The sequence below is a fragment of the Kogia breviceps genome, chromosome X, assembly GCF_026419965.1.
Source record: "Kogia breviceps isolate mKogBre1 chromosome X, mKogBre1 haplotype 1, whole genome shotgun sequence".
Lineage (NCBI taxonomy): Eukaryota > Metazoa > Chordata > Mammalia > Artiodactyla > Physeteridae > Kogia > Kogia breviceps.
In genome coordinates this window covers 71,748,034-71,761,111 of record NC_081330.1, presented here as the reverse complement: position 1 = coordinate 71,761,111, position 13,078 = coordinate 71,748,034, and the positions used below count along the sequence as shown (strand labels likewise).

General features: G+C 48.8%; 1 protein-coding gene across 1 annotated transcript; it reads right to left on the bottom strand.

The window, feature by feature from the left end:
- Positions 1 to 8,995: 8,995 nt before the first annotated feature.
- On the bottom strand, positions 8,996 to 12,747 carry LOC131748118 (uncharacterized protein CXorf49 homolog). Its single transcript, XM_059050190.1, has 6 exons — positions 11,849 to 12,747; positions 11,404 to 11,767; positions 10,536 to 10,692; positions 9,931 to 10,007; positions 9,619 to 9,664; positions 8,996 to 9,036 (listed from the first exon to the last, which is right to left on the bottom strand). Exons 1-6 carry the CDS (start codon positions 12,745 to 12,747, stop codon positions 8,996 to 8,998), a joined length of 1,584 nt encoding a protein of 527 aa, XP_058906173.1.
- Positions 12,748 to 13,078: the final 331 nt, after the last annotated feature.

The window sequence follows — 13,078 nt, the reverse complement described above, 5'->3', positions numbered from 1 at the left end:
TCTCCCCAGATCGGTTAGGAAGGTGTACGATTGGTTTCCTTTAGGCTCAATGTCACCTCCAGGTAGCATTGAAAACAGCTGGTGACATTCTGCTTTCAATGTGGGCATGTTGGGTTCAATCAGTTTTCCAATGGTATGATTATTTGGCTGCAATATTTATTCCTTCAGTTGGAATAGAAGATATCATTACTCATATAGAGGCTTTAACAAAATTCACCCAGCAAGCCTTAAATAATAGTAACCAAGCCATTGTTTGCTCCGTTCAGAAATTTCCACGATGAGAAAAGCAGTCCTTCAGAATTGCATGGCCCTCAATATTCTAACAGCTTCCCAAGGGGGAGCTTATGCTATAATACATAGTGAATGTTGTGTTTTTATACCTGATGAGTCTTCTAATGCAACCCCCCCTTATGATGCGTATGAAAAATCAGATTTCCACTCTGAATGAGCCTCTTCCCAGTTTAAGGGAAATGCTAGGAAACTGGTTTGGTTCAAGAGGATATTGACTTAAATCTTTACTAATGATATTGTTCCTCCTATTGCCAACTTTGATTACAGTTTGTGTAACTTATAAAGGTTTAGTTTCTTGTTTTTTGCACTGTGTATCACCTGCTCCTACTAAGATAATGCTATCTAAACAACTGGAAACTATTGATCACATCTATAGTTCTCTATATAAAATAATGGGCATGCACAATGCACATGCAAGGTAAAATTGGTGCAAGTCCTATTGGACAACTTGGAATTGACCGTTATTCCTTGCCAGACACCTTACTAGTACCACCCCCTAAAAGGAAAGAAGGAACCGGGCTATTAGGACCCAGCATCGAGGGACGTGATGGACCCAAGGGAGGTAAAGAACCACCCTAGCATTTAGGGACCAAATACTTGATCACCTAATGCTTTCTATTGAAAGATTAGTGATCAAAAGTGGAATTAATGAAATAAAATTATTTTCAGGCAGGACAAGAAAAATTTTACACATAAAATTCTCTCTCTGCCCATTTGAGACACTACCCCCTCCCCTTTAGTGTGATTTCTGCATCACATTATACAGTAACTTGATGCCCTTAAGAGATACAGGAATGCCCACATGCCAAAAATAATAATAATAATAATAAAAGACAAAGAAAGAAAGAAAAGAAATTTCCTCCTGGAACCAGCAAGGTAACTCCTTAAGAGATAACTTTCCTTTCTCAATCCTGTAATGGGTCATTAATACCCACTACTCGCCTTGTTGGACTATGTAAACGATTAATATGCTACTTTGTCTCAAAACCTTATATAACGGTTTTACCTCCAATGGGTGGAACAGTCCTCAGAGTTTTCTGAAGATTGTCTCCCAGGTTATAGTCCTCAGGTTGGCTCAAATAAAAATTTCCATTTTTCTTAGGTTGGCTATTGATTATTTTGGGGGGACAACACAATGAAACCAAAAGATGGTTTTTAAGAAAGATAACAAATCACAAACCTTAGGCAGACTGACTGAGAAACAAAACAGAGATTCCTAAGGAATCACTAAAATCAGGACTGAAAAGGGAGACATCACCATTGAGCCTATTGAATTTTAAAAATTATAAGAAAATAGTATGAAAACATTTATAGCAACAAATTAGACACATATTTGCAATGAGAAAATTTGTAGGAGACACAAAGTTCAAAACAGACTCAATAATAGACAATCAATTAAATTAATAATGAAAAACCTTCCCACAATGATGCTCCTGTCCAGATGGCATCACTGCTGAATGCTGTCAAACATTTCAGATGGAAATAATAGCAACACTCCAGAAATTCTTCCAGAAAATAGAAGAGGAAGGAACACTTTCAAAATAGCTCTAGGAGGCCAATATTCCTGTAGTGTGAGCCTCTGACAGTTTTTTCTCTTAATTGTAATGCAAGTGCCTGACATTAAGCTTTTGATTGCTGAGGCACCACTACAAAGAGAGCCATATGGAAAAGAACAAATTGCCAGCTACACGACTAGGTAAAGAGCCAGGCCACCACACCCCTGAAGTTTCCTTTGTTTTAGAGATCTCTGATTGACTTAGATAACTGACCCTTTGGCTGCTTGTTTTTCCCTTCTTGTGCTTTACTTCCCATTCCGTTTTAAATTTATCAATAAAGAGTGAATCCGAGAAACCATAGGCCCATCCATCACTCTTGACCCCGATAAAAACATAACCCCAGGTCCCAGCTCTCTTTCTCCACCCACAAACTTTCTGTGTGGTCCAAGGCATGCCATGTACCCTCCAGAACTTGTGAGTAATAAACTTCGTCCCCTCAAAGTTTCCTAAAGGTTATTGCTGAGGTGCCTCTTGCAATTATGATAAGAACCACAAGGGCTAGTTCAACCACAGCATTGGTTCTGAAAGGGGAAATGTCTGTGGGGGCTCGCCTTGGAGTCCAGGTGAGTGCCTCCGGGTATTTCTAGCTGACAGTATCACTATCGATTGGCTGAGACCAGCACAATTACCCTGATGCCCAAAACACACAAAGACATCCAAAATAAAGAAAATTGCATACCAATCTTTCTCGTGAATATAGATGACATAATCCTCAAGAGAATATTAACAAACTGAATTCAGAAACATATACAAAGGATTATATAGCATAACCTAGTGGGATTTCTTCTAGAAATACAAGGTTGGTTTAACATCTAAAAATCAATTTATGTAATACATTATTTTAAAAGAAGAAAGCCCTGAAACATTATCATATTAACTGACACAGAAACAGCATGTGACAAAATTCGACCACCTTTCATGATAAAAACAATAAAAAACTAGGAAGAGAAAGAAATTTCTTCAGCACAATAAAGGATATCTATGAAAAGCCTACAGCTAACATCATATTTAGTCGTGAAAGCCTGCACGCTTTTCCCCTAAAGTCAGCAACAAAGACATGCTCACTGCTTTTATTCATCATTGCACTGGAAGTTTGAGCCAGTTCAAACAGGGAAGAAGAAGAACTAAAAGTCATCCAGATAGGAAATAGAAAAGGAAATGTTTAAATTCTCAGATGACGTGATTTCATATGCAGAAAATCCTAAGGAATCCACAAAAATGGATCTAATGGTAGAACTAATAAAGAAGTTCAACAGATCACACAATACAAGATTAATACATACAACAAATGTTATTGCTATATACATGTAGCAAATAATCCAAAAATGAAATTAAGGAACACTTAATTCTAGTTACAATAGCATCAAAAGAATAAAATGCTTAGGCTTATATTTAACAAACCAAATGTAATATGGTTTGCACTGAGAAACACAGATTGATGCTTGCTGACAGAAATTAAAGATGATCTAAATAAATGGAAAGGCATTGCATGTTCATGGTTGTAAGACTCCATATTTATATGGTAATTCTCCCCAAATTGATAGATAGATTCAATTCAATCTCTATCGAAATTTCAGCAGGCTTTCTTTGTAGAAATTCACAGGCTCATCCAAAAATTCATATGGAAATGCAAAACAAAACAAAACAGAATATCCAAAACTACTTTGAAAAAGAACAAACCTGGAAGACTTCAAAACATACTATAAAAATACCGATAATCAAGTTAGTGTGATACTGACATAGAGGTAGATCAATGGAACAGAAATGAGAGTTTAGAAATCACAAACTCTCCTTATATTTATGGTCAATGATTTTCAATTCAATGGGGAAAGGATCGTCTTTTCAACATGTGGTGCTGGTACAACCGAATATCATGCAAAAATACAAACTTAGAACCTTACTTTACAGCACACACAAAACATACTGCAACATGGATCAGAGACTTAAAAGTAAAACCTACAACTATAATTCTGTTCAAAGAAACCCTAGGAGAAAAATCTTTGTACACATGAGATGGGCAATGATTTCGTAGATACAACACCAAAGGCATGATCCATAAAAGAAAAACTTGATGAATTGCACTTCATCAAAATTTAAAACATTTATGCCTCAGAAGGCACTATTCAGAAAATGAAAAGACAAGGTACAGACTGGGAGAAAACATTGGAAAGTCACAGATCTAACAAAGAACCTGTATCCAGAATAAAGAATAAGAATAGTAAATAAATAAGCAAATGAGCCCATTAAAAATTGGGTAAAAGATTTGTACAGACATTTCACCCGAGAAGGTAAAGAAATGGTTAATAAGCATATGAAAGGATGTTCAGAACCACTAATCAGTGGGGAAATATACATCAAAACCACAACGAGATGCCATGTTGCAAAAACAATAGGATGGCTATAATCCAAAATACAGATAATAACAAATATTTGGACTTGGAGCAATTAGAAACCTCATACACTTCTGGTGATAATGTAAAATAGTTGAATCTCTTTGGAAAATATTCTGGTGTTTTCTTAAATAGTTCAGCATAGAATTCCCATATGATTTATGATGTCCATTCCTAGGGATCTACCTAAGAGAACTGAAAACCTATGTTCACACAAAAACTCATGAACTCAAAATGTATATGAATACGCTTAACAGCATTTAGTTTGGGAATAGTATCCATAATATTCCCAAACTAAACAGAACCCAAATGCCCATAAACTGATGAATGTATAAATAAAACGTGGTATATCCGTACCATGGAATACTATTTGTCAATAAATATAAATGAAGTACTGATACATGCTACAACGTGGGTGAACCTCGAAAACATTATATTAAGTGAAAGAAGCCAGACAAAAAGTTCTATATATTGTGTGATTCCATTTATACAAAATTTCCTCAATAGGCAAATCCTAGAGACAGAAGGTAGTTTATTACCTGCCTGTAGGGCTGGGGGTGGGTTGGCGGGTTGGGGGTGATGGCTGAGGGATACAGGGCATCTTCTTGGGCTAACAAAAATATCCTCAAAATTGATTGTGATAGATGCACAACTGTGAATATACGAAAAGCCATTGAATAAGGCATTTTATTTTTATTGCAAAAACATAATATGAAACGTCCCTTATTAACAAACTTTTTAGTGTACAGTGTTGTTAGCTGTATGAACATTGTTGTAATCAGATCTCCGGAATCCTTCATCTTGCATGACTGCAAATCTATACTCATTGAACAACAACTCCCCATTTCCCCCTCCCCCAAGCCCTTGGCAACCAGGATCCTACTTTCTGCTTCTAAGAGTTTGACTACTTTAGAAACCCCATATAAGTGGAAACAGGCAGTATTTGTCCTTTGTGAGTGGCTTACTTCACTTAGTATAATATCCTCAAAGTTCATCCATACTACAGCATATAGCAAGATTTCCTTCTCTTTAAAGGCTGAATAATATTCTGTTATATGTATACGTTATATATACCACCTTTTATCCATTCACCTGTTGACAGATATTTAGGTTGTTTTCATCTCTTGGCTCTTGTGAATAATGGTGCAATGAACACGGGAGTGCAATAATCTATGCAAGGCCCTGATTTCAATTATTTTGTAACGTAAGTGTAAATATACAGAAGTGGGAATGCTGGATCATATGGGAGTTCTATTTTTATATTTTTAGGAACTTCCATACTGTTTTCCGTGGCGGGTGCACCATTTTACACTCCCACCCTGACACTGCAGTGTCATAATGTACTGTTTACATTTTCAAAAATAATATGGGTTCATTGAAATTAATTTACATACAAGGTCTCAGAGTCTCTATGAACACATTGTTATGCAACCACCAATACAATCAAAATAACAAACATCTTCATCAGCCTCAGAATTGCTTCATGCTCTTTGGTAGTTTAACCCCTTGTCTCAACCCCCAGACCCAGGCAACCACCAATCTGTTTTCTGTCCCTATAGTTCGGCCTTCTCAAGAATGTGAAGTAAATGGGAGCAGGCAGTATGTAGACTTATCCATTTGGATTCCTACACAGAAGAGGACATATAGGGGACTTCTGGATGTGCAATGTACTCTTCTGTCACCTGGGCATAATGACATGGGTTGTTCCGTTCATAATTATTGGTCAGATTGAGAGCTTATGCTCTCTACCATGTGTTTATGTATAGTGTCTTTTATCTTTGGAAGGGTTATTTTCTTAAATAGCAATTGTAAATCCTTTAAAAGAAAGTGAATGATCGCTGTAAAAGTCAGGCTGGCAGATACCTCAAGAGGACTAGGGAGGGGGAAGTGATTGGCTTGGAACAAACGGGAGGCCCAAAACTACTGGTCTGTCCTCTATCTGCATCTGAGCGGTACTTACCAGGACTTCAACAGTGCACAAGCACAGGGGGCCACCAAGCACATTGCAGTCATTCGAATGCTGCACCCTGGAATCACGCAGGGGTGGTCCATATGGCAAGCCTGGCAGCCCCAATGTGCCTGGCCGAACATGGCCAATGCAGGTGAGAGTCTCCCCACCTTAATTCAGCTGAGTAGCAGCCTTTATTGCATCTGCAAGCTTAACCCCCTGTTGCCATGCAAGGTAACTTATAAGCCAAGAGCAGGGATTAGGATTTGGACACCTTTGGGCATGATTACTCTGCCCACCACACCCAGCTCCCTCTCCAGGGCTCACCGACACCTACCTTCTTTGTTTGTGTCAGTTCCCCCCAAGAGTCCAGAGAGAGCAGTTGGCCTGTGATTGGGCTGGTGCTGGTGCGGAGTGGGTGGGCTGGGGAGGGGGCATCTTCCCAGTAATTGGGCAGGGAGCAGAAGCAGGCAGGACGGGGCCTAGGGCTCTCCAGGCCAGCCGCCACTGTCTCCCAGGCTGGAAAAGGGGCTTGAGGGGAAAGGCAAATGGGGTGAACTGGATGAGGGCGGGGTCCTGACCTCCTCCTACCCACGGGGGCCCAGATGTATGACCTGCCACTATTTCCCTCTGGAACTGGAAAGCTCAGGGCCCAAGCCACAGCCTGTGATATATACATGTTGCCAGCAACATTTTTCTGCGGTAGTTGGTCAGAACACGGAACAGAGAGATTGTGTGCTCAGTGGAGGGAAGGGAGGCAGGGAAACTGCATCCCCGAGGGTTGAGGTCACGCTTTCCCATGTCACCTCCCTTTCAACAAGCTTCTGTGTTTCCTCACCCTGGTGACCACAGCCCCCTGACCCCCTCTGCCGACAGGCGGTGCTGCTGCTGCTGCTGCTGGACTTCTCCCCGGGCACAAGTTGCCTGCACGTCTCGGTGGGCAGAAACCTCAGCTGGAAGGTCTCTGACAAACTTAGTCACTCAGACAGCAGCGAGATGCGCTACACCGCCAAGCAATAACCACTGGATCAGGTTCAGGGTCAAAGCCGTAAACTAAAGCAGTCCAGCCCACCTTCTCCAGGGACGGGTTGGAGTGGAAGGATTCAGTCCCACGAACGTTCTTTTCTGACCCTGAGGTCTGTGACTGTCCCATCCCACATGTGGTCTGTCCACCTGAGCTCATGCCATGAACTCTGGAAGCGAGTCAGGGTGAGAATGTGGGGGAAGGCTGGACCCAAGTGCTCCCCATTGTCCAGGTGCAGTCACTCCTGACTTCTCATCCTCACTGCGCCCATCCTGCCCCTGTCCCGGGTAGCTCTTGTTGGGTGGTCTCATATATGGGTCCCCTGATTCTAAGATGAGCTACTCTGAGGAGCCACCCTTCCCAATCTCATTCCATCCACACCCACAGTAGTTGCCAGGCATCATAGGATCACAGAGTAGGATCGACAGCCTCCTCCAGCGAATCGCACATTTTGAGCATCCCGACACCCTGTCATGGGGGTTGGTGACTTCTGCATCACCCCCGTCCTATGTTTTGGGAATTTAACGACAACCCTTGAACAAAACAGATCCGACCCTTGCTGTTGCCCATTCAATGCCTTACAGAACCCGGACCAGCCTCTACTCCTTTGACTGCCTGAATCACCTCTTTCTCCCTCAAGGGTGATTATCCCTGATTACTTTTAGTCACACACAGGGACACACAGTCACCAACCTTGAATGTCCTCTCTACCATCATACGCCCTTTTGTGTAGTAAAACACCGGTCTTTCGGGAAGGGGGTCAGGCAGAACCACCCTCGCCTCACTCAAACACAAATCTGTCCCTCTGAGTCTCAGGCTGGTACAGCCCTGGGTCCTGGCTGAGGGAAGGAAGTGCTCCCCAACCTCCAGTGAGGGGGAAGTCGAACATGGAGTTCAGAGTCAATCTCGTGTGTCCTAAAGAGGCAGTCTGGGAGATTGAGCTGGCACATGGAAGTATCATTCCCAGGAAAATCTGTGTCATGGGGCTGGTGGAAGAGCATTTGACGGGGACCATGCAGGAACACAGACCTACTAACCACGCTTGCCATAGCAGCTGACGGGCCAATTTCCACTTAAGGGTATAGAGACGACCAGGATGGAGGAGGGTGGTCAGCTGGCTCGGGCAGGGAGGATGTGAAAGCTTCCAGGTTGGAGCTCTGCAAGGGGGTCATGAGTTCCTGCTGATGGTGAGGGGGAATGGCAGAGATGAATGGGAACCGCCAGACCCCAAAGGAGGAGGGGGGTTTGGAGAGGACTAGAAGAGGGCCTTCGGGGGAAAGGGAGGACGTGCCAATGTGGCCAGGCAGAGCACACACAGGACCCACACCTCAAGGCACTCTGCTGGCTTGACTGCAGGGATGGTAGCAGAGGCTGGCCCAGAGTCCCCACCACAGGATGCCAGAGATACTGTTGTGGAAAAGGCTCTGACGTGGAGCAGCACCCCGCCCCGCCCCGGCCCACTACCCCGACCCCCGCCCCTACCCCTCCAGAGAGAAGGCAGAACACAGAATGTGACGGGTACTTTAATTGGAAACTGCTGGGAAACTGGAGCGGGGCGGGGGCAAAACCACGGGGAGAGGAAGCCCTAGCTGAGGCAGAACACGAGGGAATGAGCCTGGCCACAGCTCCCGGGCCCCAAAGGTACCAGCTGCTCCTCTTGCAGGAAGACGCTGGCCTCAACCTGTGAAACAGCAGAGTCACGGAAGAGCCTCAAGCCAGGGCCAGCCCCCAGCCCTGCTCAACAGCCAGGACTGTGGGAAGGGGTACGGTGTGTGTAACACTCACTTCAAAGGCTCTGGAACTTGTCAGCCAGGTACTGCACGGTGGCTGCAACAGGGACAGGCATTAGCAGGTGCTCCAGACAGAGGGATATCGAAGCCCGTCCCCCTATCCCCGTCAGGAACCGCCTAGCCCTGCAACCTCAAACCCCCTCCAGACCCGATGCAAAGAGCTCTGGGCCTGATCACTCCCCACCACCCAAACTGAATGTGGAACCGGTTCCTAAAGGGAAACAAAATGTGCCAGCAGCTCTCATGCTGTGGGCCGTGCCACAACAAGTCAGAACTCACCACACACACAAACAAACCATCCAACAAGAACCTTAGAAGCCACACCAAGCAGCAGTTCAAGGGAAAAATCAACGAGGCGTCTCTAAAAGTCCTATCAGAAGGAGATCCCCTAGGACTGGTCTGGTTGGCAAAGTGTGCAAGCAGTCCAGACAGTACTCTGCTACTTGTACACAAGCCCAGCTGTACATGCACAGCCGGCTCCAGGGCCAGGCCTGCTAGCTTCTCCTCCCCACAGGGATGTGGGTCCCTGCGAGGCCCACTGCACCTGTAGCCCACCCCCATCCCAGTGCCCACCTGGTTCTGCACTAAAACACCGCTCTCCGTCCCTGGTTCCTCATACCAACTTGCTCCTTAAGGTCGTCTATTTCTCTCTGTAGCGTGAGACACTAGGCCAGCAGACACAGGAGGAAGAGAAATGATTAGTATACTCTGGCCTCCTCTCTCCTCCACCTTCTCCTCTGCCCTGGCGCCTCCATCCCAAAGCCCGGTGGCTAGACTGGCAAGGGCTCCTCAGTGGAGAGGAGGTGGGCTCCCTCCGTGGGCTACGTGATGGGGGCAGGGGAGGGGGGGCCCACACATGTCAGTTGAACTTGGACCCAGATCCCACCCTCGAGTTTGGGCCTGCATTTCCAGGAGCAAGGGGAAGCATTACCCAAGTACAGCACGGCATTCCCAGTGGCTGTTGCTGCGTTTCCGGTCTTGGAGGATGGTCAAGTGGCTCCAGGTCACCTGAGAGGGAAAGAACACACATTGCAGCTTCCCAGGCTCCCAGTGAGGTGGAAAGGGCCAAGCGGGGTCTAACGTGAGCTGAGGCAGCACCACCCTCCACTAGCAACCAGCCGCCCCTTCTCTGCCCAGCAGCCCAAACCTTCTCTCTGGGCCTGCCTCCCCTGTTCCCCGGGGCAGCCATTTCGCCACTGTGGTCCCCAAAGACTGTGGCTCTGGATTCGACCCTCCCAGAGCTGCAGCCACAGCCAGCACGTGGGAGAGCAATGTGGGCGAACAGGACTTAACAGGAAAGGCGGTTCCCCTGCAAGTCTACACCCGCAGGAGCTGATTGGGGCACTGCCACCCATCACCCCGGCCACACAAACCCCACACAGACGATGATGTGGCTCAAGGACAGCCCTGCCAGCACCCCGTCTCCTGTGGGAGAAGCCGCCTGGGAGCAACGCTGTGCCCCCAGCAGAGACAGAGCCAGAGGTTTCTCTGCTCAACGCCTCTCCCCTCCCCTCATATCAAACCCACGACACTCACCTGAGGGGGCAGGCACCCTGGGCATGACTTCTCCCTGGTTCAGGGCCAAGGGCTCTGAGTTTCCTGGATCTTGAGGGCCTCTGGTGTTGAGGTCGCCACGGCTGTCTTTTCCACGATGCATGCGTGGAGCAGATGTCCCTGGCCTGTGAGTTGGCAGCTGAAACAAAAATTTCTCACCGATTTGGACTAAGGATGTGTGTGTCTGTGTGTTTCTGTGTGTGTGTGTGTGTGTGTGTGTGTGTGAGAGAGAGAGAGAGAGAGAGAGAGAGAGAGAGAGAGAGACAGAGACAGAGAGACTGAGAGAGAGAGACAGAGACAGAGACAGAGACAGAGTTGTGTGATTCTGGCCCGGGTGTGGCAGGGAATTGGGAAGGGAATTGAAAGGCTGATCTCATTAGCACTTTCTCCCTCAGTCAGCCCCAGGCCAGCAGACAGAGCTGACCTAGGGACAACAGTGAGGCACTGAGAAAGCCCAGGCCCCCTGCAAGGAAGGTCTGGGGAACAGCTAGAAAGTAGGATTCAGGAAGCTGCTGAGTCTAAATACTGAGGCTTTTCAGGGAAGCTATGAAGGGATCCCCGGACCCAATTCAGCTACCAGCCCCCCCTTCCATCCCAGCCCCAGTCTCGCACAGGAGGCTGGAAACAGGCCATGGGTGGAGAACCGGGCCCAGCACACCCGAAGTGCTACCTTCGTGTTTGTCCCTAGTAAAAGGAGCCCGATCTGGCATCTTAATGACCCAGTGACCGAGGGGCACCCAATGACGACACCTGAGGGATGGACAGAACCAGCCTGGGTGAAGACTTGTGTCCTGGGGGCACTGGGAGGCAGGGGAAGAGTGGGGAGAGAGGAGGAGCAGGGCCTACTCACTTGGCTCTTTGGGGCTGGGTCTCTAGTTGGGTCCGTATCTTCTCCCGCCACCGCCTCAGACTCCCGTGCCCGCTTGGCCACGGATTGCTTCCCAGCGCTGGTGTGTTTGGACTGTTTGGTTCCTGAAGGGACCGAGCTATACTTCTTGGATCTCACAAGCAGCGGAATACGAGAGATACGGGGCAAGGTGACCGGTTCCAGGGGAGTTGCCGAGATTCGCTGCTCCCCGGAAGGGAAGGTTCTCCCCAGGGCAAGTTTGGAGGCTCCCCCGAGGGATTTCTCCTCCTGCGCCACCTTCTTCCTAGGAGTGACCCGCGGCAGGCCACCTGCAGCAGCAGCAGCATCAGCAGCAGCAGCAGCAGCGTCAGCAGCAGCAGCAGCAGCGTCAGCAGCAGAAGCAGCAGCAGCAGCAGCACAAGCAGCAGCAGCATCAGAAGCAGCAGCTCCCGGGTAGCTGGGCTTGCTGCCCCCCTTCGCCCAGAGCACGCTCTGCATTTTCTTAGGGGAAGAGATGCCCTGCTCTCCCACGCCCTGCCTTTCCACAACCGCAGGGAGTCTTCGCGGAGTGGAGAACAGGGAAGAGCCTGGCATGTAAAGCAAATTCTCCCTGACTTGGAAATTCGAGTGTCTGGGAGTGTCCTCGGGATCCTCGGGGCTGCTGGGCTCGGCCTGGCCTCCTGCTCCGGGATAAGTGCTCACTGTCATCCACTGTGTCTCACTGAACTCATCTGAGGACTCGGGGTCGGACAGCAGCCAGGCCAGGCCTTCCGCGGAGAGCCGCTGGCGATCCGCAGCCACGTTCAACCTACGCTTAGTGATTCTCTTAGGGTTCCCCAAGGCCCGGCCCGCTTCGGGCCCACCGAGGTGGAGGGGGCCGGTCTGAGCCAGCGGCGCATCCCCACAGCTCTGAGTGCGCGCTCCTCGACCACCGGGACTCGCCTCGAGGCCGGCCAACAGGGCGGGCACTTCGAAGGCGGCGCAGCTCTCCGGGGACGGGTACGTGCGGACGTCCAGCTCGTCCCGGAAGGTCAGGTGCTGCAGGATGGCCTCCAAAGACTCCTCGGACAGGTCCAGGAGGTCCCTCTTGTCACCAGCTGGGGAGCCAGGTCGGCCTTCGCGGCCCCACAGCACCGGCCCCCGCGCTTCCAGCATCTCCCGCTGCAATTGGAAGCCCTCGGGCTCCGGGAAGCCGCCCCCGCCCTCGCCGCTCCGCGGCTCCCCGGGCTCCGGACCTGGCTCGGGGCCCCGCGGGACTGCGGGGCCGGCCCGGCAGACGTCGGCCCGCTCCCCGCCCTCTGGGCCGAAATCCGTTCCCCACACAGACACCTCATCGGGGGAGCTCATGTCGCGACCCGGGCGGTCCCGGAACCGGGGCGACGGTCGATGGCCCGAGCCGCGGTCGCGGTCACGGCGGGCGAGGTGGGCAGCGCTCAGAGGGCAGCGTCAACCACCTCAGGCGCTGCACGAGCTCGCCTCAAACGAAACGACGCGAGACTTTCAGCGCGCCTCACACGCCCGTGCCGCGGTCTCCTCATTGGTCCGGACCCCGCCAACCAGAGGGCGCCTTGTTTGCCCGCCCCCTCGGGGCCTAACCATTGGTGGTCCGGGCAGTTGGCTGGTGAAGGGCATGGTAGGAGTGCCTCCCTCTGTCAAGCCTCTCGGCCCGCCTCCTCCT